This window comes from Xiphias gladius, chromosome 22, assembly GCF_016859285.1.
Source record: "Xiphias gladius isolate SHS-SW01 ecotype Sanya breed wild chromosome 22, ASM1685928v1, whole genome shotgun sequence".
NCBI lineage: Eukaryota > Metazoa > Chordata > Actinopteri > Istiophoriformes > Xiphiidae > Xiphias > Xiphias gladius.
This window is the reverse complement of record NC_053421.1, coordinates 18,436,113-18,462,432: the sequence shown is the minus strand read 5'-3', so window position 1 is coordinate 18,462,432 and position 26,320 is coordinate 18,436,113. Positions and strand designations below refer to the sequence as shown.

General features: G+C 41.0%; 3 protein-coding genes across 3 annotated transcripts; 1 reads left to right on the top strand and 2 right to left on the bottom strand.

The window, feature by feature from the left end:
* Positions 1-2,635: 2,635 nt before the first annotated feature.
* LOC120784408 (protein shisa-7) lies at positions 2,636-11,115 on the bottom strand. The gene is made up of 6 exons (XM_040118201.1): positions 10,934-11,115; positions 6,303-8,792; positions 5,222-5,376; positions 4,631-4,696; positions 4,156-4,341; positions 2,636-3,954 (listed from the first exon to the last, which is right to left on the bottom strand). The coding sequence occupies exons 2-6, from the start codon at positions 7,067-7,069 to the stop codon at positions 3,035-3,037; spliced, it is 2,094 nt and encodes a 697-aa protein (XP_039974135.1). The 5' UTR covers positions 7,070-8,792; positions 10,934-11,115; the 3' UTR covers positions 2,636-3,034.
* Positions 11,116-12,927: 1,812 nt separating this feature from the next.
* ube2s (ubiquitin-conjugating enzyme E2S) lies at positions 12,928-17,673 on the bottom strand. Its single transcript, XM_040118964.1, has 4 exons — positions 17,462-17,673; positions 16,074-16,221; positions 14,728-14,918; positions 12,928-14,642 (listed from the first exon to the last, which is right to left on the bottom strand). Exons 1-4 carry the CDS (start codon positions 17,462-17,464, stop codon positions 14,274-14,276), a joined length of 711 nt encoding a protein of 236 aa, XP_039974898.1. The 5' UTR covers positions 17,465-17,673; the 3' UTR covers positions 12,928-14,273.
* Positions 17,674-20,953: 3,280 nt separating this feature from the next.
* On the top strand, positions 20,954-25,908 carry josd2 (Josephin domain containing 2). Its single transcript, XM_040118921.1, has 5 exons — positions 20,954-21,468; positions 21,699-21,831; positions 23,260-23,385; positions 23,868-24,062; positions 24,283-25,908. The coding sequence occupies exons 2-5, from the start codon at positions 21,710-21,712 to the stop codon at positions 24,392-24,394; spliced, it is 555 nt and encodes a 184-aa protein (XP_039974855.1). The 5' UTR covers positions 20,954-21,468; positions 21,699-21,709; the 3' UTR covers positions 24,395-25,908.
* Positions 25,909-26,320: the final 412 nt, after the last annotated feature.

Sequence of the window (26,320 nt, the reverse complement as noted above, 5' to 3'; positions counted from 1 at the left end):
TCTCAGTTGTGAAAAAGAAATAACCCCTGTAGCCGTGTAGGAGGCTACAACAATAGAAAGACAACAAAATGTTATGAGTTTGGCACTGTACAATTCATTAAATACTAACACATAATTTGTTGAATCCTCAAATTAATGTCGAAGAGATCACTCAAAATATTCTGATTGTACTAGCTATACAAAATACAATACTTGCACAAATTAGATTAACCATTTATAAAATTGTGATAATGAGTTTTCGATGGATATGGCTTGTGAGATATTACAGACTTTGCTACAAACGTTTTGTGGCTCTATTAAAAAATCTAAAACTACTGTATGTCATCTGCCCTAATTCCCTGAAAAAGACACTGCACTCAAAGCATTCATGTTTCCGTCAGACCTCTGTTTTCCTCCAGCCTGTATAATAAACATTCATCCGAACACACACACATTATGGCATCATGGGTATTGTGTGTACAACCCATAATAAGTTATTGGGTCAGGCTGCAGTGGAGACAACAGACCATCTCTTGTCTGGTGGCATCACTAACTTCTGGCCTGTCCCAAACTTATATCTCTCTTATATATCTCTCACTGGCTATTAAAACACCATCATCTACAAATACGTTTAGAAGGCTGCAGATTTTTTTCAATAGATGTTTTTGTACCAGAGTGGAAACCTAAGTAATCACTTGAGATCAAGAAGTCATAAGGCCGATGTCTAGGCACAGTACATACAGCTGGAAAATTGGCCATATAAGCATCGATGACCTTAAAATCCAGGCATACTGTAAATGCCTCTCAATGAAATGGAGCTGGCATGCATCAAGATTTGGAACGTTATTAAAACTTGAATTTATGACCAGATGTATGAAAAACCAACTAGTCATGAGAATGCTAGTTATCTAAAAACAATAAACACTTAAATCCCACCAAGTAAAAGAACGTCACATCATAAGATAATTGTTAATAATAACCATAACAGTTATAATAATTATTAATAATAACACTCCATCATATTCATAACAACTACATTTAGCACTGTGTATAGGAAGATTGTCCGAATGAAATCTGTGTTTCTGTTTATCAGCATTTCATCTCCGTATCCTTTCACATGACTGAACAAAAACCAAGCAGGTAAACGTTCCTTCTTTGATCTGGGTAACTACCTCTGATTTCTGTTGATTAAAGAAAAAAAAAAATCCTTTCTCAATACAATACCTTGATACATTGATCAGTCACACTTTCAGCCCTGCTTGTACAGAATGTAAACCTTGAGGACACGATACAAAGCATGTTTGTATCTGGTGCAAATATCAGGGGATAGATTTGTGCAAAATTTTGTCTCTGTGTTTCTCTTTGAACTGTGCTTAAATTGCTCCTTTTTTGTACACATTAATACTTAATACATCATGACAATATCAACACAAAATCAAGAGAAAGAGATAGCATTTTATATGGACCACAGATATCACATACTACAGTATATAGGATAGGATAGCCCTTAGTATTGATAAGCGTTGTTATTGATGAAGATTTTTTTTTCTCTTTTCTGTTTTTTTTTGTTTTTTTTTTGAAACTCATACTGGCTGAAGTGCGTTATGATACAGCAAGGTCTTCGTCTTGAGGATGGGAAGGGCTTCCTAACCATCCGAGTCTCTTACGGCATACGTAGCGATGCAGGAGAAGACCTCAGAGGTTTTTGGCCTGCTCTGAAGCCAATCCTTTGACTGTACAAAATATCACTGACTTTTTTTTCTATTTGTCACCTGGTGAGAAGAATAAAATGGTGATTGTCAGACCAGCTTCCTCTGTGGTATTTTCTTTGTATCTCCACAAATGGCTTTGAAGGACAGTTGTCTAAGTGCAACCTCTGTCATGGTCTATTCATTTGTGCTCTGTAGAAAAACCTTTGCTCCCCATACACAACCTACATTAAAGCAAGTTGCCTTTTTATTGGTACCCTGAACACATACGCCTGTTCTGTACTCTCTTGACTCGTATGTGTTCATGTCAAGATTTTCTGTAACATTGAGACTGATGGCTCTATATTTTTTGGCAACCCACTGATTTTACAGTTAGGTCCTGATCCATAGATGGGAACACTAGGGAAACCTTGCCCATAACGTAATCTAACATCAGTTGACACTCCTGTAGTCTAACAGTGATCAGAGTGTGAGTTCCTCTGGGGATTTGATCTAAGGTCACATGGAAAACTAGGCAACCCAGGCATCGGATCGGTAATGTGGGCACGTCCCCACTTTAAATCGGGCGCAGAGTCCTATCAATAGTGTCAGGCTGCTGTCTCCCAGTGAGAAACAGCCCCCACCTTGTCCGCTCATTTACATAGGAAGCAACAAAAAGCAGTTCTGTTTCCCTGTGTCAGGATGAGGTTGGTTCAGCAGAGTGTCAGATCTCCAAAATCCCTCACCAGGCACACGGTTCAGACTCATCCGGTCCGCCGGGCTCTTTACCCATGAGATTCAGTTTAATAAATCGTTGATGGCGAGGGCTGAGCATGTTGACAGTCCAGCAGGTAGTTGGCTCAATTCTCTGTGAAATCTGTTTTAATATATTATTCCACATTGTCCTCCTCTTCAACGACCTCTTTTTTTTTTTTTTTTTTTTTGATATCGTCTGGTTCCCTATCTAATATGGCTCCTGAGTACTTTTTGCAAAAACACATATATAAAAACAAAATTATGAACAACACTTCTGTTGTTTTCTTTTCACCCTTCTAGTCTGTCTTTCTACAAGTAATGGCACCGCTGTATATGGCAATATGGCAAATTCTGTTACAAAATATGGCTGATGTAGGCTATCACATAATTGGAACAGATATTCCCCACCTAGATGTTTTATTAAGTAATCATATTTAAGCTATTTAATTACAAGATAACACTAATTTGAATAGCCTAAACACGTTATACTTTTACTATACTTTATACTTCTAGTTTTATTTCTTGTAGTTGTATATCTAATAGTTAAATGCAGAAGGGTGATCTCTTCCCATACCATACACGAGGGGTAAACTCTACATTAGGCACAAACCTCACACTGTCACCTCATTTTTACTCCCCGTCCTGATCCCCTGACTGCCTCCTCCACTTCCTCCTGACCCCCCACCGCCCCCTCCTGGTATGAAATGTAGCTGCTCAATGGTGTTCTGCCTTTTTGCTGCAAAAGCCATCCTCCTCGCACTGTGGCCCCCTAGTGTTCCCGTTCCCATGACTACTCCCGCCCCGGGCATCTCCCCTGCCCAGCCCATGCCCCCACTCATGTGCCCTGTCATGGCCGTGTTCCTCTCCTGCTCTCGTCCAGACGTGGGGTGAGAGTTCATCTTGATCATGTGGTGCCGATCGAGGGAGGGCGTGGCGCAGACATTCTGCTGGGACTGGGCCTTCTGCTGACGAGGCAGCGTGGGGACAATCCCTCCTGTGTGGGCGTAGGGATCCACAATGCCCATCCCGCCAACCCCCATCCTCTCTTCCAAATGGTCCGGTGACATGAGCAGCCGTTCCTGTCTCTCCTGCCTGTCCTGGGTCTTGCGGGTGAGGGTCTGTGTGTTGGAGTTCTTATTGGAGGCAGCCATGGCTTTGTAGTACTGGTGTTGCTGGTTCTTGGATAGCCTGGACAGAGTCCCTGTGTTGCCAGGGACATCACCCATGTTGAGCAGCTGGTCAGTGGACTTGACTTTCCTCGGGGGCTTGGAGAGTGTGTCGTAGTTGGGGTTGTACTGGGGCTCCGGGGGATCCAGAGGGTAAGGATTGGGGGTGGGTGAAGCAGGCATGCCAGAAGGCGGTGGTGGGATCCAGGGACGAGCTGCATGCCTGGGGAGGGTTCCTCTCCCACTGAGGGTGTAGTCTCCACCCCAGTGGAGGTGATGCTGAGAGGACTGGAGGGCCGGTTGGGCTGTGTGAGGCCGGCGCTTGGTGGTGCAGTAACCAGACGAGTACTCATCAAGACCTTTCTCTGGAAGCCAAACAAAATTTCTCTGAATTGTTTATCACCACAGTAAATAGGATCAGCACATAATGACGAATCCTGCACTTCATACCATGGTGTCAAGAGGGTCACCGTGCTTCAGTACTCAAGTGCACAAACCGCACTGTTAGGGGAGTGAGGGGCAGACAGGTACCTTTGTCCTCATTTCTCGAAAATGAAGGTACTCACCGAGGCGTTTGAGTGAGGAGTATCTGTTGAGCTCAGGCTTGGTGGCACTCTCATAGGAGGGAGGCAGCTGAGCCAGGTTGTGCAGGGAGTGGTGGAAGGCAGGCTGGGATTTGGTGTTGTTGTGTTTACTGGAGAGCAGGGTGCCTCCAGCTGCCAGCTGAGCATTGTTCATTCGAGGTGTGCGTTCTACAGAGACCACAGGGAGGAAAAACGACTGTGTGTTAAATGAGATTTGCTCCTCTGGATAGAGCGCACTGCACGTAGCAGTGTGTGAATCTGCTAACATTCACCAGAACAGACAGATTTTAACTTGCTTTCAACACTAACACAAGCAACCAAAACTATGATAATCATTATTATTGTTGGGATGAATGAGTCTACTTTTGAGCTTCAAATGAAACTAATGAAGTAAATGAAGCGTCGTGGGGATTACATGTAATTTACATAGGAGCCCATCTTTCACCAGCTGCCTTACCGATAGTTGCAGTGTGTTTGGGGCTGGTGCCTGATGAGTGGATGAAATTGTGTTGCAAATTGCCCACTGTAAATCAAAAGAACATAAGGTAATCAGATGACAAAATGGATGTCGGGCAGTTTCAAGTTCGATGGTATTTCAGCATAAAAAGATCAAGGCGACTATGCACATATAACTGTCTGCATCAGTTCACCTTGACATTATCGTATAAAGCATTCATATTTTATAAGCATTTATGTCCAGATTCCAGTGTATTGAACTACTTGAATTTTGGAGTGGAGAATTAATATTACCATACAAGGCAGTCAGAGGAATCTTTTCTTAATGACCACAGCCAGACCAAAGAGAAATACTGAGGCTACAGATTTAAAAAAAATTTTACACACCACCATAGAGGATTCTTATTTTTCCTGTCTCTTTAATAGTTTTAAAGATATCTTGGTGGTGGGACACACAAAAAAACATCTTTTATTCATATGCAGAAATTACATGCACACTGTGCCTCTGGATACAGAGAATGCATTTCCAAAAGCTCTGATTGTGCATCTGATTGTGCTGTTCACTAATGCTGTAAAAGCCCTTAACCCTCACATCTGTTGTCTTTGCTGGGCAGTCCTGGGGCATAAAGATTTTTTGGAGCTCTCCCCAGTGTCCCTTGTCCGTCCCCCACAGCCAGAGTCACGCTGTTGTTTCTCTCATCCTGTTGAACTGGGCTCGACTGGTGCCGCAACATATCAACCAGGGCTCTAATGATATAATAAACACAAACAAAAAGGAAATATGAGATTAAACTTGACAATAATTGGCTAATGGCTGACTATAATATCACATCGATTTCTACCAACATTTCAAACACTGTGAAGTTATACTTAGTAGCCTATGTTTTAGGACTAGCACTCGTTTTATGATGAGGATTTTTTCATATTTGTCATTAGAAATATTGTTCACAAGGGATCTTATTTTGGACAGCAGATTGGTTCATATTTGATAGCAACAGATCAAACATATTCATGCTAGGATGAAGGCTTAAGCAAACACATTAACTTAAAAAAGCAATCTGAGAGATTGATCGGATCTCAGATCAGATCTTTGATTTAAGAGCAAAGATCTGAGAGTAATTTATTAAACAGACATCTTATATTTTCCAAAAATATACTGTATTTGAATTGCATAGGAACCAGCCACAGTCTTTTTCACAATCAACCTGCTTATAGTCTCGATAGAAATTTGTCTACGATGATGAAACTTCTACTTCAATAAGCAGAATTAGAAAAAAAAAATATGCTGTTAATTATCTGCATTCTTTAAGGGACCAACCGCCACTTAATACTGGTCTACTACCATAATCCTCCACTAATGTAGCCAAAGATAGAAAAATGTAAACTGTACAAAAATCAAAATTCACATATTTATTGCCAAGATCATGGGCCATATATGAGATTAAAAAAAGCCCAGAGGAAATCAAGACAACCATGAGTTCTGCAGCAGCCACATGATGAAGATCAAATATGTTTCAGCTGATGACTAACAACATTATTCTGAGCCCAGAATGCTGAATCTAGGCCATTTACGGAGTCCTGAAAACCTAATTTCATTACAGTATCCATACATGGAATGAAGAAACATATTCAGCAGTGACAGCGGATGACGGAAATAAATGTCTAAGCCTCACCTAGGCATATTGAGGTCCCTTTGGTTGGCTTCCTGTTGCACCTTGTTGAAGACCACCTTGATGCCCACGGCAACAGCCACCATGAACACAACCACACCACCGATGACAAAGCCAGTGTTGTGGCTCTGCTGTTTCAGTGGATCAAAGTCCGGGTCAGGACCTAATTCATCTGGTATAATCATGGCGTCTGTCTGTGGCTTGGCCCAGTCTGGAGAGTCATAGTTTTTACAGCTGTCCTGCTCCAGTTGCCGGCTACGCTCTGGACAGCAGAAGCGGTAGTGGCAGGTTCCACAGCAATAGATGAAGGTGTCCTTGGAGCAGTTGAAAGCACTGTCAAAATGTCCCATTACGTCATAATACCCCCGACATACATCCATCCATACATCTATCAGCCGTGGTCGAATGGGCGCTACCTGGGCTGCGCCTAAGGGAGGAGCCAGGGCCTCCGCTGACGTAACATTCTTGGGGAACATGACCTGGGGCAGGGGTCTCGGAGGTGTCTCCAGAACTCCCTCTGAGGTCTCTGGAAGTTTCTCAGGGGTTTTGGTCCTGCCTTGGAGAGCAGCTGGCCTAATATTAGCCTGGAGGGCAAGGAGCAGGAGCGAGGGACTGGGGCCAGTCTTGGGCTCCTCTGTGAACGGCCTCCCTGACGGGTCTATGTGCTGAGGAGGGGGGGACAGAGAGGTCTCCACAACAGTGGTAAGTGGGGCAGTAAGAAGGGAGAGCAGGGAGACAGCGAGGACTCGGAGATTGGTGGTGGGCGTCATTTTTACATGACTAAGAGATCTATTTTCTGTTGTTGAGTCAATGCAGTTACAATGCTTTATCCGCTTTTGCAGTTTAACCCACTAAAATGGCATGTGAAATATTCAAGAAGCATGTACAACCTACTGGATATTGATGATGTATCAGTAGTTTCATTCAGAAACGTTGGATGATGAAACTCCAAACCAGGTTTTTTGTTTTGTCAGAAGCTGAGTATTTATATGATGTAATGATAGAAAAGGCTAGGGACAGTAAAAATTAAAACAAAAAATATATATCAAAATCAGCTTGCAGGTTTCAATAACTGTGAATAATGGAATTAAAATTGTCTTAATTTAATGCTGGACAGGAAGTCTGAATGTGTAATGACTCCATCTTTTGCCCTCCAAACCTACCTCTCAAGTCTAAAACCGTAAAATGGATGCAACTTTGTAAAAAGGACAAATTGAAAACAGCAATCTTCATGCTTTTAGTCCTTAATGTCTTATTCTACATGTCCCACTGAACAAAAGAACATGTATCTGACGCTCTGCTCGATTGAATTGTTTTTTGTGAGTATAAAGCCCGTTAGAAATTAGTAGCAAGTATTTTCAATAAAATATGGCAGTCCTATACATTCCTGTGCTGATCGTGGCACTTGAACAATAGTCTATGGCCAGTGCTTTGTCAAATGTAAACGGTTTTATCTGTTTTGTTCATTCCTGGATGATTGTTTCAGTCCGGCACTACATACATTCAGAATTGGCACTTATTTAAGCTGTAAGCAATTATTTTCTGCAAAAAAAACGTATGAAATCTGTAACTCTTTTCATATATTTGGTGCTTTTTGGCATTGTAAACAATCAAATGGGAATAACAGACTGCCCCACAGATGAAAACTGTCCATTAATGGTGCCTAGTTTCCCTGGAGCAGGGAATCCATGTTAACTTGTTCTAGGCACTTGTTAACATCTATAGAGACACCATGTACTTTATCTCAATCTTTTCTATGGTCGGATTAATGTGCATTAGTATTCGCCTGGCACTGACTATTACTGTGATTGGAATGGGGGTGATAATGAGGCAGGCTCATCTTAAGTGCTAGAAGACTGTAACAACTGAAAATTAGGAGTAAGCCTAAACCAAGGAAACGACTCACAGCCTGTGATACACATAGCAAAATGAGGCTAAAGTTATGGATTTTAAATGCGCTGCATTCAGCTTTTAGGCACAAAATAACTCATCAGACATGGACTGAATGGCACATCGCCTGTCCATGTGACATTTCTCTCTAAGTAAAATTATTACCGATTTGTCTCCGAGGTTCAGAGAATATCACTTTTGTTGAGAAATATGTAAATGTGTGAAGTTATTATGTTGGAGGTGTTGGCAATAATAGACAGAGGCAGATCTGTCTCCCACAGAAATTATAATTATATGTAATTATCAAAACGTCCCTATCTGTAGCAGAGAATGTGGGCACAGATGGGGGAGACAGAATGCTAAAATCCCCGAGGGCTCCACTCGTTTCAGTTACATGCTCCTCTAACCTTCTGAGGAGAGTTCAGCGGAGGAAAAATGAGAGACACAAAGCAGCGGCTCCCCCACTGACTAATGTTCCAAAAGGGAGATTCTCAGGGAGATTTTTTTCTTCCTGTCGACTCTACACGTTCTGTTTGATTTGCAGAATTGTCTTCAGGTTTACATGTCCACAAGCAAACCTGGAACGTCTTGGCCGAGTGACCACTGTAACACAAATGAGAGACACGATTAGAAAAAAGGTTTGCAACCTCTTCTCCTCACTTCCTGGCACCTGTGTGTGCGCACATTTTCTAATACACATGCACACAACACTTTTTTATTAATTGCAGCCGAGTGTTGGTTAGTGTGCCCTTTTGGCTGCAGGAGGAACACGCTCCTAAAAAAGCCAATGATACAGAAAGGAAGAGAAAGAGAGCAGAGGAATAAATCCAGGGTAGGCATTTAAATGAGCAAAGAGATTGTGGCGAGCGGGAAGAGCCAGAGGTATAGATGCAGAGACGACCATGAGTGGGAGGGCGGTGTGTGGGTGGCACCGAATCAAGTACATTTCTCCCAGCACTTACAAATACAACATAACACATCACACAAACAGCACCACCAAACAGATCTGCAAATACTGTCCATGCCACACACAAGACGAGTGCTAATCAAGACTGTATATCAGCTGCTGTTAGAACAGTTAAAGGGGACAAATCTGAAACTGTACAAAGGCTTTGTGTGTGTGTGTGTGTGTGTGTGTGTGTGTGTGTGTGTGTGTGTGTGTGTGTGTACTTGTGTGTGCATGTGAGAGACGATAGTAGGCATTCTGTAAACCTCCTTGTAGCCAGTCTCTGCCTCTCCTTTATGCCTCTTCCTCCCTCCTTCTCCTCTTTTTCCCCTCATTCTGCCTTTCTCTATTTCTCAGATTCTGTGCGTGGGTTGAGGCAGCTAACTCTCAGAATAGCACTGCAGCTCTGTCTGTGTGTGAGTGAAAGCGGCAGTGAAGGAGAAGGCAAGCAGAATCCAATCTACACCCATTAGCCAAACCAGATTTCAAATTCACATCTGTCCGTCTCTTGCTCGACAAGATGACACTGATGCCTTGCACTGTCATCTGCCCTCGCTGCTCAACTCCCATTACCATTTTTTTTTCCTGCTCTGACTCCCCATTCACTGCATGAGGATTTTCTGGCCAAATAGCCAAACCATTTGTGGGTAAATGTGCAATTACAGCTGTATAACAATGCACAAAGTTTATCATTCAAACTGCAGAAAATAGTAATTTAAATTATTGAGGGCCGGTCCTTCTGCACCCAAAATCCCGAAGTCTAATATTACATCTTTCCAGCAAAGTGACTCAACAAACAAAAGCAGCAAATGTTCCTGTAGCTATCTCTCTCTATACTGTGCTGCTGAAGCAATGCAGCTGAGAGGGGGAGAGCGAGGATGGGAAGCAAAGGGTGAAGGCCACATAGTGAGAACTGTGAAGATGCATTCCTGAGTTACATGGCCACTGGAGGGAGGAAAAACTATCTCAACAGATTCCTGGCACTGAAAGCAAGCAATCATGAAAGCAAACGATCCAAGCGGCCCTCTTACTTTGGTTGCAGGATGCTGACAAGCTGTGCAGACGGTCTGGGGCATGCAACAATTTCAACAGGTGTTTGTTGGAAATTAAACAAAATGGCCTCTCTTTCTTTAGACACGCTGTGGCAAGGCGCACTGTGACATGAATCGGTGACGGGGAAAAAAAACAAAAACAAACAAAAACCTGAATACAAATGCTGACGCAAAAGCCATTGAATCACAGGGAAAGCCGTGGAGCAGCGGTGGCCTTAGTCTTATCGGGAAAATATATGCTGCGCAATGACTTTGCAGGAGCCGAGTGATTTGGACATCGACTCCTCAGCCTACAGTCCATCCTTCATCAGGTTAATAAGTTGCTGCTTGCAATGAACAAGCATGCGGGTTATCTACATGACTGGCACGTATCAGTAGGCTAAGAGTGCGTGGGTGTATCCGTGCCGGTGTGTCTTTGTGTGCGCGTGTCTGTGTGTGTGTGTGTGTGTGTGTGTATCAGTGGTCTATCAATATGGTCATAATGTCGCAATGTGCTGGCACTTGGCGATTAAAGTGTTGAAGTGATGCAAAACGTGTCTGCCCAACATCGAGCCTAAGTGCAGATGTTTCTGTGGCGCAGCTTTCATCCAAATGTTTTGTTTGACAGCCTCCAGCACGAGCTGATTCGTCCTAAACGGACGCCAAACTCATTTTTCAGAAACACGCAGTGAACGTATAAAACAGTTCGGGCAGTAATTCGGTAATTGATGTTGCATCAATAAAAGGTGCATAATGTCGTGTCTTACCTGTGCGTTGCTCTGGGGTTGGATGCTGGAGGACCGCGCGGGGAGAGCCTGCGCACTGTGTCTCAGCGTTTCTCAGATGGCAGCCTGTTATTGTAGCGGGTGACGATCCGGACAGCTTGAACTGTTGCTGGATCTGCCACCTGTTTCAAATGCCCGTGGTTTTTTTTTTTTTTTACAAGTGCTGCAGATCTCAGTCGCTCTTGATGTGTCTCCGTCCGGCTACTGATAATCCATTATCACGGCAGAAAGGAAAGGAAAAAAAACAAAAAAAAAAACAACAACGGGAACAGGGAAGAGAGAGAGAGAGAGAGAGAGAGTCCGTGGCCAACAAGATGTTCTGAGATTTTTCTGATACATGTGACGAGGCAAGTCGACTTCACACTACATCGGAAAATCCCGTTCGCTGCACAGCACAAGTTTACAGTGTCACTATCCTGGAGAACACGCAGTTGTCCAGGCGTCAGATGCTCAAAACGTCAAACGTGTCGCCCGAAAAAAAACAAAAACAAAAAAGAAAATCCCCCCAATTTAACTTTTCTCCTTCTACAACTGAGCGAGGATGGCTCCCATAGGTTACACCCCCCCAAACGGCGAACTGGCCTCACGGACGGGAGCGCTGTGATTGGTCGGTCAGACTGGCGCTGACGAGACTCTCAACTCCGCGCTGCTCGGCGCTGATGGCCGTTAGGCCCGTTCAACCGGTGGCGTTCGTCTTTCTTCACCTCCATTTCATTCCCCCCTCCGGTAACGGAGTGACCTCGAAGGCCTGCGTTTTACAGGCTCCGACGGTAACCGCTCAGGGGTTTTGGCTACTGTCCTTACAGGAAAAAAAAAAAAGAAAGTAAAAGGAAGGGCTGAGACAAGGCTGTAAAATTGAGAAAAACCTCCAAGATTAAAGCAGCCGGAAAATTCAACGGAAGACCAATGAGTATGTGTGTGTGTGTGTGAGAGAGAGAGACAGAGAGAGGGAGAGGGAGACGGTTGCCACAGCAACTGTGTCATTATGTTGGTGGCAATTATGAAAGCGATGAAAACGGGGATGGGGAGAGGATTGGCGCAAAGGCTTTAACGCTGGAGCGTGAACGAAACTGTCAACTAGAGCCAGACCTGCACGGGCAATTCAGGGATCTCTTTAAGTTCAGGACGAACAGGGGACAGCTGCCAAGCCGCAAAACCCGACGACAAGAGTGGAGGGGACCTGTAATGTGAGGCTTGTAAGCGGTGCAGTTGGTTTTTGTTTGGCCTCAGTCCACCGTCACGTACAATAACTGCCTCCTCACGACCCCTCAGCACATGAATGAAAACCGGGTTTAGGTTTCTCAGTAAATTTTAACCGAGCATTGAGTTGCATGAAATGAAATCAGGGATTAGACGTTAGGTCTGCAGGATGAATCCCAATTAACATCCTTACACTGTGTGTGACAGGAACAAAAAAAAACATCTACTACATATCAGACCAAAGATTCATATAATTTCACAAAACAAACATTTCAAGCCTTTCTTTTGACATAAAAGCAAGGAAAATGGCTTTTGCATTAACAGGGAGGCTGTGCCATGGAGGTGGATACCAGGTGGGGAAAGAGGTAAGCTCTTCCAAATGGAGTTTGGGGAAGGTGTAGCGGTTTAAGTGGAACCCCAGGTGTCTGCTATTTCTACACAGGTGGGCGGGCTGCTGCATATCTGCAGCAGAGGCCAGTGGAGCCCTTTATTAGACAGTCCAGTGACACTCTACCGGATGCACTTTCACTCACTGGTTTCAGGATCGATGCAATCACTGGTTTCCTCATAATGGTTATTTCATCACTGCAGAACAGGGAACCACTATAAACAAAATGAAGTGCTATTATACGTCACTTAGCAGTAGACGCTTCACCCTAGATTCCATTCTCAGTGGTTATGCCGATACTTGCACCTACCATTGTGGAGGTTACATTTTTAACAAACAATTGTGCATGCAAAGCAGCACCAAATAAAAGAGCAAATATGACTCATTTTCTCATTTCACTTCTCATATTTCAACGTTTTATTTATTTAAATAATTTAAAATGGACACAAAATATCCAGCCAACGGTCTGCACATTAACAGGAGTATCAGAGGCACCTTTTCCATCTACATTAAGACAGCGCTTCAGTGTGTTTCCTTGGGAAATGTAGGCCCCGCGTGTATTTAGAACTGAGAGAAAACCTGCCAAAGAAACCCTGCCAGTGCAACGGGTGGGGAGACAATTTCTATCAAACGTGGAAGTTTTCCTACTGATGTCTTCTCTGGTACCCACATGGCTGGTTGGAGAGCTGGGTATTTAAGAGCACATACTGCTTTGTAGGGAGGCAGGGGCAGTTTAAGCAAGTCACATCACTGTATGCTTAATACAGAGAATGGATGATTCTTTTTTTTTTTTTTTTTTAATGGTTGTCTGGCAACCTACCCTGTTCCCATACAGCCACTGATCAATGTCTTCACACACAACCACAAGACAGCTGAATATTAACATGTCAATTATAAACAACTTCTGAAAATACTGGACAGTGAAACAGTTTTAGAGAAATTTAAAAAAAAAAAAAAAAAAAAAAAAAAAACTTAAAGGGGGTTGAGACTCCATGAAGAACACAACAGACTTCCTACACTCTGCTGCAAACTCTTTCCATACCTTTACTTCATTCAGTTCACAGTTATGAAAAGTACAATTTAAAAAGATGTTACTATTTTGTGTGACATTAACAATATTTCTCTCCTAATTGTGACTTCTTGCATAATTGTTTAGCAACATCTACCACTATTTCCTTTGAGCTCAATTTGAAAACCTGACTTTAATTAAAGTAACATCTTGGTTTGGACTCAAGAGCGAGCCTGGCTGAGCAGTACACAGTACCATCACAGCAGCATTTACCAAGAAACACTTAAAAAAGAGCTGCTATCAAGTCTGAGACAACAGTAGTTATGTTTCGTTAATGGACAGACATTAGAGGCCACGTTTTGCACAGTGAAGACCGTTCCCTGTGTCATTCATTCAGAAGATGGCCAAGGGAAAAAATACAAAATATGGCATCATTTTCGCAGTGAAAGTGTATTCTTTCTTTTCAAAGAAGGAAATAATGTTTTTCATCATGTCTTCCGGTGTGGAAATAATTAACAAAGCTGTAATGCCAACAGGACAAACTGTTGGCAAAACAAAGGGTAAGATATGAGTACAAAGTGGATAGTCTGGATTGGTGGTAGAAAGTGTCAGAAAAAAAGGGAACAAAAACATCGTCAGCACACTTCAATATTTATATTTACACACTCTCTCGCGCGCGCGCACGCACTCACTCACACAAACACACACACAATTTTGCTGAGGTATTAAAGTCGCCTCAATGCACGCTTTTTATCTGCTTTCTTTTTCCCTGCTACATTATTAGTGCTACTACTACTGTTGCTATTGCTGGTTGTGGTACTGGCTCCATTAGCTCCGTTACCCAGAGCTGCTGGCACAGCTGCTGCACTGGGTCCCGCCCTCTTTGTGGGGTCTCCTGCGTGCTTCTTTGGCTGTGGGCCATCATTAGGGTCCTGAGGAGCCCCAGAGGTCGCACCGGGCCCGCCCATGGCATGGATCTCTGTAAGCAGACGAGCACGGGACTCATATTCTGCATAGTCCTCTAACAGCAAACGCCCGGCCTCTTCGTTCAGAGCCGACTCTGGGTTCGGATGGATGAGAAGACACTTGATTGTCTGTGGGGAAATAAAGGAGAGGACAGAAATGTAAAAAATAGTCGAGGAAACAAGTTGATACTCAAAAACTGATGGTTCATCTTACAAGTAAGACATGTCTGAGGCCGAGTTCTGCCTTCCAGTCCCTTTTCAACACGTTGACACAGATCTCTCCCTTGTGACCCACGTTGGGGTGAAAAATCTTGGTCAGGAAATACCCCTTAGGTGGAACCGCAGGGAAGTCCTTCCCAAGGACCAGACGCATTCGGAAAATGCCGCCAGCAAATGGAGTTCCCTCTGTCAAAACATAAAGAATTAATCATATGAACAGTATGTCCATACTATGCCAAACTTGCTCCATAAAAAGAAAGAGGGTCATAGAGCGGCAACTGAGCCAGCTAACAAAAACAGAAAAAAGTGACATCCTAATTAGTCACAGATGATTTAGTTCAAACCCCTTGCCTTTGATTATAATCCATCTGGTTTTGGATGAAAACATACATTGTAGCTTATAAGTACACTGTCCTTGGACTGAGGTAAGCAATGACAGTTTTGGCTGTAGTTTGTTTGCAAATATGTGATACCAGTACTAACAAAATGTGAACAAGCGTAAGGCTCTTCAAGGCTTTCTTAACAATAACATGGTCTCAAGCAATGAGCTTATAGTGACATAGTAGCATGGACGTTGTTAGGTGTGTGTGGTTCATGTGGGTTATGTGTCTCACATGTGATTAGCAAGACCCCACAAAGTCCATTAATCACATTCATGTAAATTTTCAAGGAGAAATTGAAAAGAATATTTTCTACTTTTTAAAATTGATGCATTAATGCACGTCTTTAGAAGATGTTAGCCTGATGAGTAACTGATACAAAGAGTAACAATTAGGCTTGGATAGTTAACCAACAACTACCTAAAAATAGTGGAGCAGAAGACTGTCACATCTTAGCCATCATACGAGAGAGGGGTTAACAGACAAGAGCTGTTATTACCTTAGGTTTATAATAGAAGGTTGGCCATTAAGTGAAATCTCCCCTACTGAAAAATAGTTATGAAGCACTTTTACTGAATGTTTAGTGGTGGGGCAGCTGACATAATGTAAGCTGCAATTATGACGCAGATGCAGCACAAATTAAAAGCTGCAGTTTTTAAATTAACCTTTAAAGTGCAGAGTCTACTCAAGAATCATGTGATTGTTACCTGATAGTTTTCATGTCGAACCAGTAAAATGACACAATACCCAGTGTGTATTGACCTTTCAGTTATTTCATTTGACCAGGTGTTTTTTTATGGACAATGAAACAGAATAATATGCTAATACAACTGCCTCATGGACAGACAGAAACAGGTCCAAAACCAATACTGAGATGTGAAAAACACGGCGGTGTGAGATTCTAAAAAAACTACAATGAACACAAGGCAACACATAGGGCCTATCTATTTGCAGTCCTTGCCTGGTCCTTCGATGGCTGTGTGCAGTTCAGTTATGTCTTCCTCGCTGGGATAAATCTTGATACCCTCAGGCGGGTCTGCTGCTAAAGCTGAAACCTCTTTGTAGACCAAGCGAAGAACATGAGGGGGCAAATTCTCCACATTGGAGTTCTGGAGAGAGACATAAAGAAGGCTTATCCAACTCAGGTTATGCATATGTACAAATGCAGGCCTACTATAAGGGAAAATCTAAAAGTCGGGGTACTTTGATAAGGTTGAGAGAAATGGTAAAGCTGCTTTACTGATGCCATTAACTTACTGACCGAAGGAGATGAAGTACACATTGGCAGACAGAAAATAGTTACATACACCTGAATGTCTATCAGCTTTATGCAGTATATTGATAATGGTCAACAACAACTACAAAAATCTTAATCAGACCTTTAATAAGCCACTGTTATGATATTTTTCCTAAAGCATATCATCTGCAAAAACGCACACCATGTCAGCAAGTAGTATGGTTTTAACTCCTTTAGATAGGCAACCTGTTTTGTACTAACTTATGGACTTTAGCAAAAATGCCACATCAAGTTTGTGAACACAATGAATACTGTCATCAGCTTTGATGAGCAATATGAAGCTATTATCAAATCAGCCAATTTTGTGACATTTCCTGATTATCTATTAATTGTGCCAACACTAAAACAAACCAGTTGTGGCCGTTTTGAATAATATCCACAAACACTGCTCAGTATACTGGTGTTGTTAATAACGAAATATAATTAAAGAGCATATCACTCAAGATCCATGTAGCATAAGACATCAATATGAGACCTTTTTCTTCTCTTCCTGTTTCTGTGTTTGGCTGCTCTTCATCAGCGGTCGCTCTTCACTGTATTTTCATTGTCATTTTAACGAATAACAAACCTTGAGCTTTTCCGCGTGAGCTACGACGTTTTACCTTTCAGTCAACGGTTCTTACAGCCCGCAAGTATCCTCACACGGGTCATCCAACTTTTAACTTAACTTGTTTAACATCATCTTACCTGGCATCAACACAATCAGAAAAGCCAGGTAACATTACTATAATTGTGAGGTAAATCTGAACGTCTGTCCCTAGGTAACTTTACGTTAGCGTTGGCAGTGCTAGCCTAGCCTCGATCAGATAACGTTAATGTGAAAGCTAATTGGTGTTTTTAAAATTTGTGATACAGTCTTCATTATGTTCAATTGATTTGTTAAATCGTGCAAATGTAGATGACGACTCTTTATTAACGCCAGAGACTCCAGCAAATAGACACAATCCAAATTAAAAGCTCGACGGCTGGCGACGACTAAACATCGGATCAAGCTAGCAGCTACTCCAGTTAGCCGTTAGCAGTGAGCTCGGCTATCCGACTATCCGACTTACCATCTTTAAATTAGTTCTGCTAAGGTAGTGGGTGCCTGGCTGGTGTCAAGTAAGAGGTGACTTTTCCGTTAAGTTTTGAAAAAAAAAAACTATCTCTGATGACAACTTAGCCCGGTCTCCGTGGCTGCTGTTCTTTTCTTCTTTTCGTTGACACAGGAACAAAAATACGATCCTCAGTTTAACCTATCACAACCGACCAATGGGCATATTAGTGACATGATACGTCATAAAATTTTAGCCAATCATGATGCAGTATTGTCATTGCGTCCCAGTCGAAAGCCCTATCAGCCACACGGAGACTGATGCTGGTCAGTTATTGGTTCGTTTGAAAAACTCACCCCCCACCCCACCCCCATCATGAACAGTACTGAAAAGATAATGAAACACAATAAAGATATAGAAGATCCACAAGCGTCCAAACAGAAAAACTCATCTGGAAGCAGGGGAAGAGAGAACATTAGTGAACATAAGAATATTCGATTAGTAGATTCAGTAGTGTAGGAAGTACTCAGATCCTTTACCAAATTACTTAATTATAAGTACTAATACCACAATGTAAAAATACTCCATTGCAATTAAAAGTCCTGCATTGAAAATGCGAGTTGAGTAAAAGTCTGTAAATATAATCAGGAAAATGTACTTAAAGTGTTAAAAGCAAAGTACTCAATGCAGCAAAATGCCTCCCATGTGTGTTCTCCTATCATATAATTAAATTATTATTAACAATGGATTCGTGTGTAAGAAGCATGTTACTGTTGTTCCTGGCTGACATAGAACCAATTTTTTTTTTAGCTATTTTTATATAAGGGTGCAACTAATGATTATTATGGATTAACTTCCTGATTATTTTTGCAATTAATTCATTAATTGGTTGGTTTGTAAAACATAAGAAAAGTGTGAGAAATGCATGTCACAATTAGCCAGAGCCCATAGTGACACCCTCACAATGCTCATTTTGTCCAACCAATAGACCAAACATTAAAATGATTACAAATGATAAAAAAAATTAAAAGAAATTTAAAAAGGAAAAGCCGCAAATCTTCACATTTGAGAAGAGATGAAATATTTGGTATTTTTACATGAATAATTACTTTTGACAGTTAAAATTAGTTGCCATTTACCTTTCTGTTAATTAATGTAAGGTTTCAGCTCTTAGTGTGTACACTGTTGGGTAGTTTATTCTGTAATACAGCACCATATTTTATAAGTTCATCAAGGTTTTGCATGTAAAAATTTAGATTTGTAAAGCCACTAGTGACCATATAGTCAAAACACGGTGGAGTAAAACATACAATATTTTCCTCTTACATGTAGTGAAGTAGAAGTATAAAAATGTCTGAAAAGAAAATACTCAAGTTTTCAAGTTTCATTCCAACACTAGTTAGGATGAGATTGATAAACAGAAACTGAATTCAAAGTTGCAGCCAATCTGAAAGCCTACAAATGGAAACTGTGACCATAGCCATCAAAAGCAGCAAAAGCAGACTCAGCTCACCTTAGTAAACATAAAGGAAGACATTTTTTGGAGTAGTTGAAACAAAAAAAAAAGGAAAACAACTAAAAAAAAATGTAATTCAGTCAAACACAGCAAGACACAACAAGATTTTCTTCTTGTTTAAAAGTGGCAGTGGCAAAAACCCACAGGATACGTTGTTCAACGCCATATACCATAAAACCCTGCTTATGCAGCACCGGTGTCACCACAGAAATGCACTAAAATGTACATAACTATAGTACGAGCTGGCCACTTTCACAACCTATAGACTACAATTATTTTTAGTTTAGTTGAATTTAGTTTACTTTATTTGACATTACAAGAAGGAGTGCATCAAACCACACATAACTACAAAAAAAAAATGTCAGGATGTCAGGATGTTACAATAATGTCCAAGACTTATTTCCGTAGTCACTGTGGAAGTTATAGGAAGCAAGATGCAGGAGTTCAGGTGACTGGGTGATACTAATAAAAGAACTAACAAAATTTAGTCAGTATATCATCAACAATAAAAACATTCCAAGACAAACTTCCAAAAAAGGCGTAGTGAGATTGTAGGAACGGTAATCTAACCTCCTCCACTAGCAACCAGCTGCACAATGTACTTACCAAGATTCCCCTAATACCTATAACCCATTGAACCCAGCTTTTATCTCACAACAACAGCAATACACTGCCATAATTTAGTGAGATGTTTTAAGGTATCCAGATTTATGTGTTCTAGCTACTCCTGTAGATATATCTGCCTCTGTCGTGACTCAAGACACTAACTTCTATAAAGCACAAACAAGAAACTGAACAGCCAGAGTAAGCTAAAATTCTGAAGAGTACTTCTCCAGATGAAAGTCCGTGTGTTACAGTCTCATAAAATGAAAATGCTCTGCGGAAGGGCCACCACCGGCTAATAAGCAGCATCAATATTTCCATCTCCAGACCTGCATTTTAAAATATTAAGATTATAAGATTCTATCATACCATACGTGTCTGACAGACTTTTAGCTATTCAATCGCTGTAACTCATGCGCTCTTGGAAGTGGGGGTCACATGACTGCTGGACTGAGGAGCACAGGAGCACATGCCTTGGAAGCAGGCACAGGTGCAGTGAGTGTCCTTTGTTCCTTGTCCTGAGTCGATTCACTGTTTGCGCTTCAGTTGAGCTGGTTTCCTCTGTCCTTTGTTCCTTGTTTCTGAGTGTGTTGAGTGAGTAGTTTATTCCATTTTATTTGATATTCCAAGTCACGTTTACTTTGTCATTATAAAGTTAATCTCTTTAGTTAATTCTGACATGATTATGATCTGTTAAAGTCGGGATGCTTCGATGTACTGATTGAAGTGATTGGAGTTGTTCATTGATTTCGGTTTTCAAGATAATGTAATTTGATCTGTATGTGTACTTTCTCTCAATTGTAGAAGTGAAACCACTCAACTATACCTTACTGACTGAAGGAAAGAGATAATAAACTCTTTGGAATGGAACCTGCTGATTGCTTCTCTGTCTGTGCTCTTATATGTTAAGTCAATTCCAGTGCATTCCAGTACAACATGCCGAATAATTGCAAAATCCCTGGCTTGATTCCAGCTGGGGACCCATGTTGCATGCCATACACATTCCCCTCTCTCCACCTGTTTTCTGTTTGTCTCTCATGCTGTCAATGTCCAACAAAGGCAAAATAAAATAAAAAATGGATAAATAAATAAGTGCGCTCTTTACATTATACACTCTTGATATGCATACTATATAGAGCCTTATATGTACATGTGGCTGTAACAGATGACAGTCATCTAATCTTCATCCTCCCAAATATCTCACAATTGGAGGCCAATTTTCAATAAGACGGGAATGGAGCTCACATTTTAGGGGCATGTGGTGGCTTAATGGTTAAGGTGCGTAACACATAACCACAACATCCATGGTTTGATTTCTGGCTTGGGGATCTTTCTGCATGTTACCCAGTGATAGAAGTTAACTAAGTACAAGTAATCAAGTACTGCACGTGTGCTGTACCCTCGTGGGCTCCCTGGGTAGTTTCCCCCTTGTGCCTGATTGGTAATGCAGCCCTGCATGATACTTGTATTTATGTCATTATCTACAGTGGATTTATGAAAAATCATGATTTTTGGTTTAAACTAAAGGGAAGAAATCGTTTTGTTGGAGGGCCACGGAGCGCTACTTGCCCACCATAGTTATCATCGTCAATAACCAGGCTGAACACTAGGTGGCGCTTTGACATAACGTCCACAGTTATCAGCAGGGATACAGACGGATGGGTTGCGAGCGCTTATGTTCGGTGTCCTTAAACAAAGCGACAAGTTTCCCGGAACGTTTATTATTATTTGAACGAGTTCAGCAGAGTCACGGTTAAAGTGGTGGTGTTTCTAGTGCTGCTGTGCACATACCGTAAATGGGCGTGACAGCCACACAACACAACAAAAACAACGGCTCTGCTTCCGGTTTCTGGATGTAGCTGTCAGACCCCAGCATCTTTTTAACGAGAAACCGCTTTATCAGCAGGTCAGTAGCTTCATTTGGCTATTGTTGTTTAATAATAGTAACTTTTTTGCAAACTGCAAGCCGCGAAATTCAGCAGGCTGTCACAGTTTAGCCTCTGTGACGGTAAGCAGTTTTGTAACGACTTTTAAGTTACCGTTAGCTTGAGCGGGCTGTGTTAGCTAACCCACTGTAACGTTACCCGGTGATTAATCCGTTAACGTTACTCCTTCTGTGTGTTTGTGGGCGATAAGCAAACATTAGCATGAGCGAAGGAGAGGTGTTTCACGAGAAGCAACGACTGGAGTTGTGCGCCATTCATGCGCTCAACAACGTGCTCCAGGAACGGGTGTTCACCAAGGAGACAGCCGATGACATCTGCAAACGGTAGGGTAACGTCTGAATGATGTGTCGGTGTGTGGAAATACATTCAGCTGCTTCGCATCAATAAACAAACCCTTCCGTTCAAAGCATGAATCATATAGCAGTAGTTTGCAACAGGGGTGTCGCAGAGAGCCCCCCCCAACAAACACAAACAAACACAAACAAACACAAACAAACACAAACACACACAAACACACACAAACACATCACCCCCACCCCCCAGTTTCAATAAAATCTCAACATTATAACCTTCATGAAGGTATGATTTATTATTGTTCCTAATAAACGGACGTAGTGTGTATATCCCACAAACTGTTGCAGACATCAACAAATGTGATTTTTCTTAGCAATTATTTTGGAAGCCAAAGATATCATTCTATATTATGAAAACAAGAACCAAAAAATACAACAGACTATTAATACCTATTAATACCATTGGATAATTTTCATATTCATAAATCCAAATTTTCGAAATCTCACCCATCTGTCGAGCTATTCATCGCAGATTTTACAAATGACATTGACTCTGTTAAAATTATTCATAATGAGAAATGTGTGCGCACACTGTCTCCTTCAGGGGTTGAATAAAGAGATTTAATGTAGAATGCCTTTTTATTTTAATTTGATTCATTCTTTCTTTTTTTGCTCAATTTTATTTATTTATTAATTAATTATCATTATTATTATTTTTTCTCTGTACTTAACCATAATTCTCTTAAGGGCATTCTGTGTTTTGATGTATTATAATAAATGATCTTTGTTTATTTAGACTTTTTGTACTTTCCGAATGTACATCTTACTTTGTATGAGTGGGCCTACTTAAAAAATCATGAAATAGATGCTCGATTTTAGTTGACATGTTACCATTGTTAAGAGTGACAATATTCTAAATAAAGTTCTTTAATTAAAAAAAAATACTAATAATTTGGTTCAATAGTGTTCCATATTAAAACACTTTTGTTTTACATGTTATGCAGCAGCTGGCTGTATCTTCACAGCTACTTTTTTGTGATCCCACAGATTTCTACTGTCTGAATTTTATCATTATAGGTAGAATACAAATCTGTGGGTTCACAAGATTACATTTGAACATGCAACCCAGCACTTGATAACAGTTGAAAAAAAATTAAAAATATATGAAATGTAACAGTAATTTTCAGGGTAACTTTCATGTTGTTATAAACAAGTTTTATATGAATGGAGGGTGGTTCTGGAAAAATGAAGCTTTATCCAATTAAAATTACAATTGATGATAGTTGACAGTTAGGCCCAGAGTGTGGAGATATTCTGACAGAGGAGAGAGCAGAGGAAACCTGAGAATGGTCCTGATTCCCAATCACCAATGGCCAAATTTAAAACTGAACTGTACCAAGTATGAGGTCGGTGTTTCCCTTTAAAATGCTGTATGGGTCTGTTGCTCCCTCTTTGCAGGTTGGCTCCACAGTGTGTGGTGAACCCTCATCGGTCACTGTTAGGCACGGGAAACTATGACGTCAACGTCATCATGGCAGCCCTGCAGAGCAGGGAACTGGCTGCAGTGTGGTGGGACAAACGCAGGTGAGTGAGACACCGAGTCCTGTGTGATTAGAAACTTTTCTTTTAAGCAACTTCTAGCCTTGCTGCCCTAACATTGGACAGTCCGGCTCAAGACACTCACTTTGCAATGTACCTTACATGTATGAGTTAGGTGATTAAAAAGCTATTAAGAGTATCTCTAAGAATCAGCTCTTTTTGTCAGGCCATCTTAATCAATAAACAAAGTCATCTTTTTAGACTCTCAGACAGATGCAGAGATACTCATTTCTGCACAAGTAGTAGACGATCATGCAGTGCAACCCCAGGTCTTATTGCATTGTAAATATGGGGAGTGACTCTCACTTTTTACTCACTCTCTTAACAGTCTCAACCATAAGAGTCTGTTGCTACAGTTCATCATTAAATATCTCCTGGAATACACTGAATATAACAGATGGTTAGCTAAGAATATCTCAAAGTGGAATTTTTGTTTAACACACTGTTTCTGTTATTTTTAAATACAGAACAGTACAGAGCCTTTGCATGTCAAAGGTCCAGGGCTTTATTCTTAATGTCCCATCACGAGTAACGCTTGGGATCGTGTCCCTCCCTCTCCGACGGCGGCACTGGCTCGCAGTTCGGCAAGTCAATGGACAGTACTACAACCTCGACTCTAAACTGAAGAGTCCCGTCTGTATTGGCGGAGAAGCAGAGCTACGGTAAGAATGTGCATGTACATCTGTAAAACATTTCCAGGCCTCTCTGTAATCTGTGTGTGTGTTGGTCTGCTCTGAATCAAAACTTGGCTTTTGTTTACTGCTTGAACTCTAAGTGAGTGAGTTATCCCATATGAGTGGTCACATGAGGCTTACCTCACTATTTGTGTGTGTTGGGATGCTGCACTCTAGTTATCATCTGCGTCATCTGTGTCATTTTCAGCTCATTTCTCAGTGAACAGCTTTCTCAGGATGTGGCAGAGATGCTCCTGGTTGTCCGGCGGGAGGTTGAGGAGGACGGTTCATGGCTGAACTCTGACAACCCCAAAAAGTGATGCCTTGGGACAGGACGTACTGTACCTTTTTATATTTTAGCATGGAAAAAAGAAACTCCTCTGGGAAAATGACAGACATTTTTTAAAAAACAAACAAACATACACCTCATTACAAAATCCTCTTCAGGGAATGCACTAAAATACATTTAATATCGCAAATTACATACAGAGGAAGTTCCAAAGAGAAGCAGAGATGAGCATTTACTCCTGAAATGAAGAACTGTTTTCATTGTAAAAGTTGTAAAAGCAATTGCTCTGATGTGAATCGTGTATTTGCAATGTCCTGCACTTGGTACGTTTGTTTGAGAAGGTGCATTTAAGCTAAAATGTTGCAAATTTGAGGCAAATGTTGGCTAGTTTGATGATGAATGAGTTGAGACATATGACTGAACTTTCACTGTTTTGTGGTAGAAAAATTGCATACAGTGTTTGCGCATTAAAGGCCATCTGCAGTATTGATAACTGGTCTACTTAGATTATGAAAACATACTGAAAAATCATTGGATTAAATTTTCCATGTAGGATAAAATTGGACATTTATGATACAGTCGCCAAAATTAGATCAGTATATCCGGTTTGTACAAGATGTTAAAGTCAAAATGTATCAGCTATCAAGCAGAACCTGAATGCACCATCTCTTCCCACGAACTTTGTTGTAAACTGTCTATGCACTAAAGAGTTACATTTGTTAGCACTGTTTGTGTTTTTGTGTGTTCATACAGGCACATGTACTGTGAAGGTAACACCTGGTGAGGCGTGGAAGAACTACACCAGTGTCTTTGCATGTTTTCATCGGTTTACTACAAATCACTTTTTAAACATTGTTCACAACATGAAACAGTTTTTTAGATTTTGAAATATGTTTTTCTTATCCTCCAGGCAGCCTTTGTTTTCCTTTCATTTAGATTTAATGCACTCAAAGCACTGAAGCTTATTTGCAGAGATTTGAAACATGGTGGAGGCAGGTAATCCATCACAATGAAAAAATCTTAACTCTTTCCATTTTTGTCCAAGTAATGTTATTTTAGTGTGATAACGCAGTTGAAGCCACACAGTAATGAAGCTTTGACAAAGATAAAAGTAGAAATGACATTTATTGTGATGGCCTACATATTGCAAACAGGTTTCAAGCATCCTCAGGTTGATATTAACACTGCTCTGAATTGAATGAGAGCCAGTGGTTGCATGGACGTTATTAAGATCATCTTTTTAAATCCAAAAGGAAACATTGCAGGAATGTAAAGTACACTATTCTTGATTAGTTGTAACTGAGTTAAACATGCAAAAACACTGGTTCTGTGACTGTATATAACCTTTATGTTTGTATATTGTCTCTCCTATTGATCTATGCATATCCAAAAGAATAGCAGCACTGTCTCCAGTACACACTAGTGACTAACTCACACGTAAACCTAAGCTCAGAGGTTTATAATATTGAAACTTATTTATATTAAACTTTGACCTCTTCTTTTAAGTACGAATCTGTTGTAATACATGCTGTGTGTTTCTTGTAGACATGATGAAGACCAGTGTCGGGTTATTGAAGTTATTTTTATTTATATTAGACTCTTGAGTGTAAAAGGATGCCATTCAAAAGGAGCATTGATAACAATACAAACTCAATTCAAGGGTTAACAAGGTCAGTTGGCAAGGAAGGGGGATTCAATGAAATCTCCAACATACCATACCATATATACACAAAACATCTCGGAGAGATCTCAGAAACCCAATGCTATACATAGTTATTATTGCTAGTTACGGTAGGGCTACTGCAGCACCAGTAGCAAGAATCATATTGCTATGTACCTGCTGTCATTGCATGGGATTTGTAGTTCTCCACTCTCTAAACTTGAGTGGCAGTTATCCATTCAGTAATTAAAACAGGGTCTTGGTAGCCCTCAAGTTGTTTTTTTTTTTTTTTTTTTA

Excerpts from the sequence above, each read along its gene's own strand:
- josd2 (XM_040118921.1), top strand. The coding sequence starts at position 21,710 with ATGAGCGAAGGAGAGGTGTTTCACGAGAAGCAACGACTGGAGTTGTGC. Across the intron at positions 21,832-23,259 it reads GCCGATGACATCTGCAAACG|GTTGGCTCCACAGTGTGTGG; the intron begins GTAGGGTAACGT and ends CCCTCTTTGCAG. Across the intron at positions 24,063-24,282 it reads GGCGGAGAAGCAGAGCTACG|CTCATTTCTCAGTGAACAGC; the intron begins GTAAGAATGTGC and ends TGTCATTTTCAG.
- ube2s (XM_040118964.1), bottom strand. Across the intron at positions 14,919-16,073 it reads CACAGCCATCGAAGGACCAG|AGGGAACTCCATTTGCTGGC; the intron begins GCAAGGACTGCA and ends ATGTTTTGACAG. Across the intron at positions 14,643-14,727 it reads GCCTCAGACATGTCTTACTT|ACAATCAAGTGTCTTCTCAT; the intron begins GTAAGATGAACC and ends ATTTCCCCACAG.
- LOC120784408 (XM_040118201.1), bottom strand. The coding sequence starts at position 7,069 with ATGACGCCCACCACCAATCTCCGAGTCCTCGCTGTCTCCCTGCTCTCC. Across the intron at positions 5,377-6,302 it reads AGGGACCTCAATATGCCTAG|AGCCCTGGTTGATATGTTGC; the intron begins GTGAGGCTTAGA and ends TTATATCATTAG. Across the intron at positions 4,342-4,630 it reads CAAACACACTGCAACTATCG|AACGCACACCTCGAATGAAC; the intron begins GTAAGGCAGCTG and ends TGGTCTCTGTAG.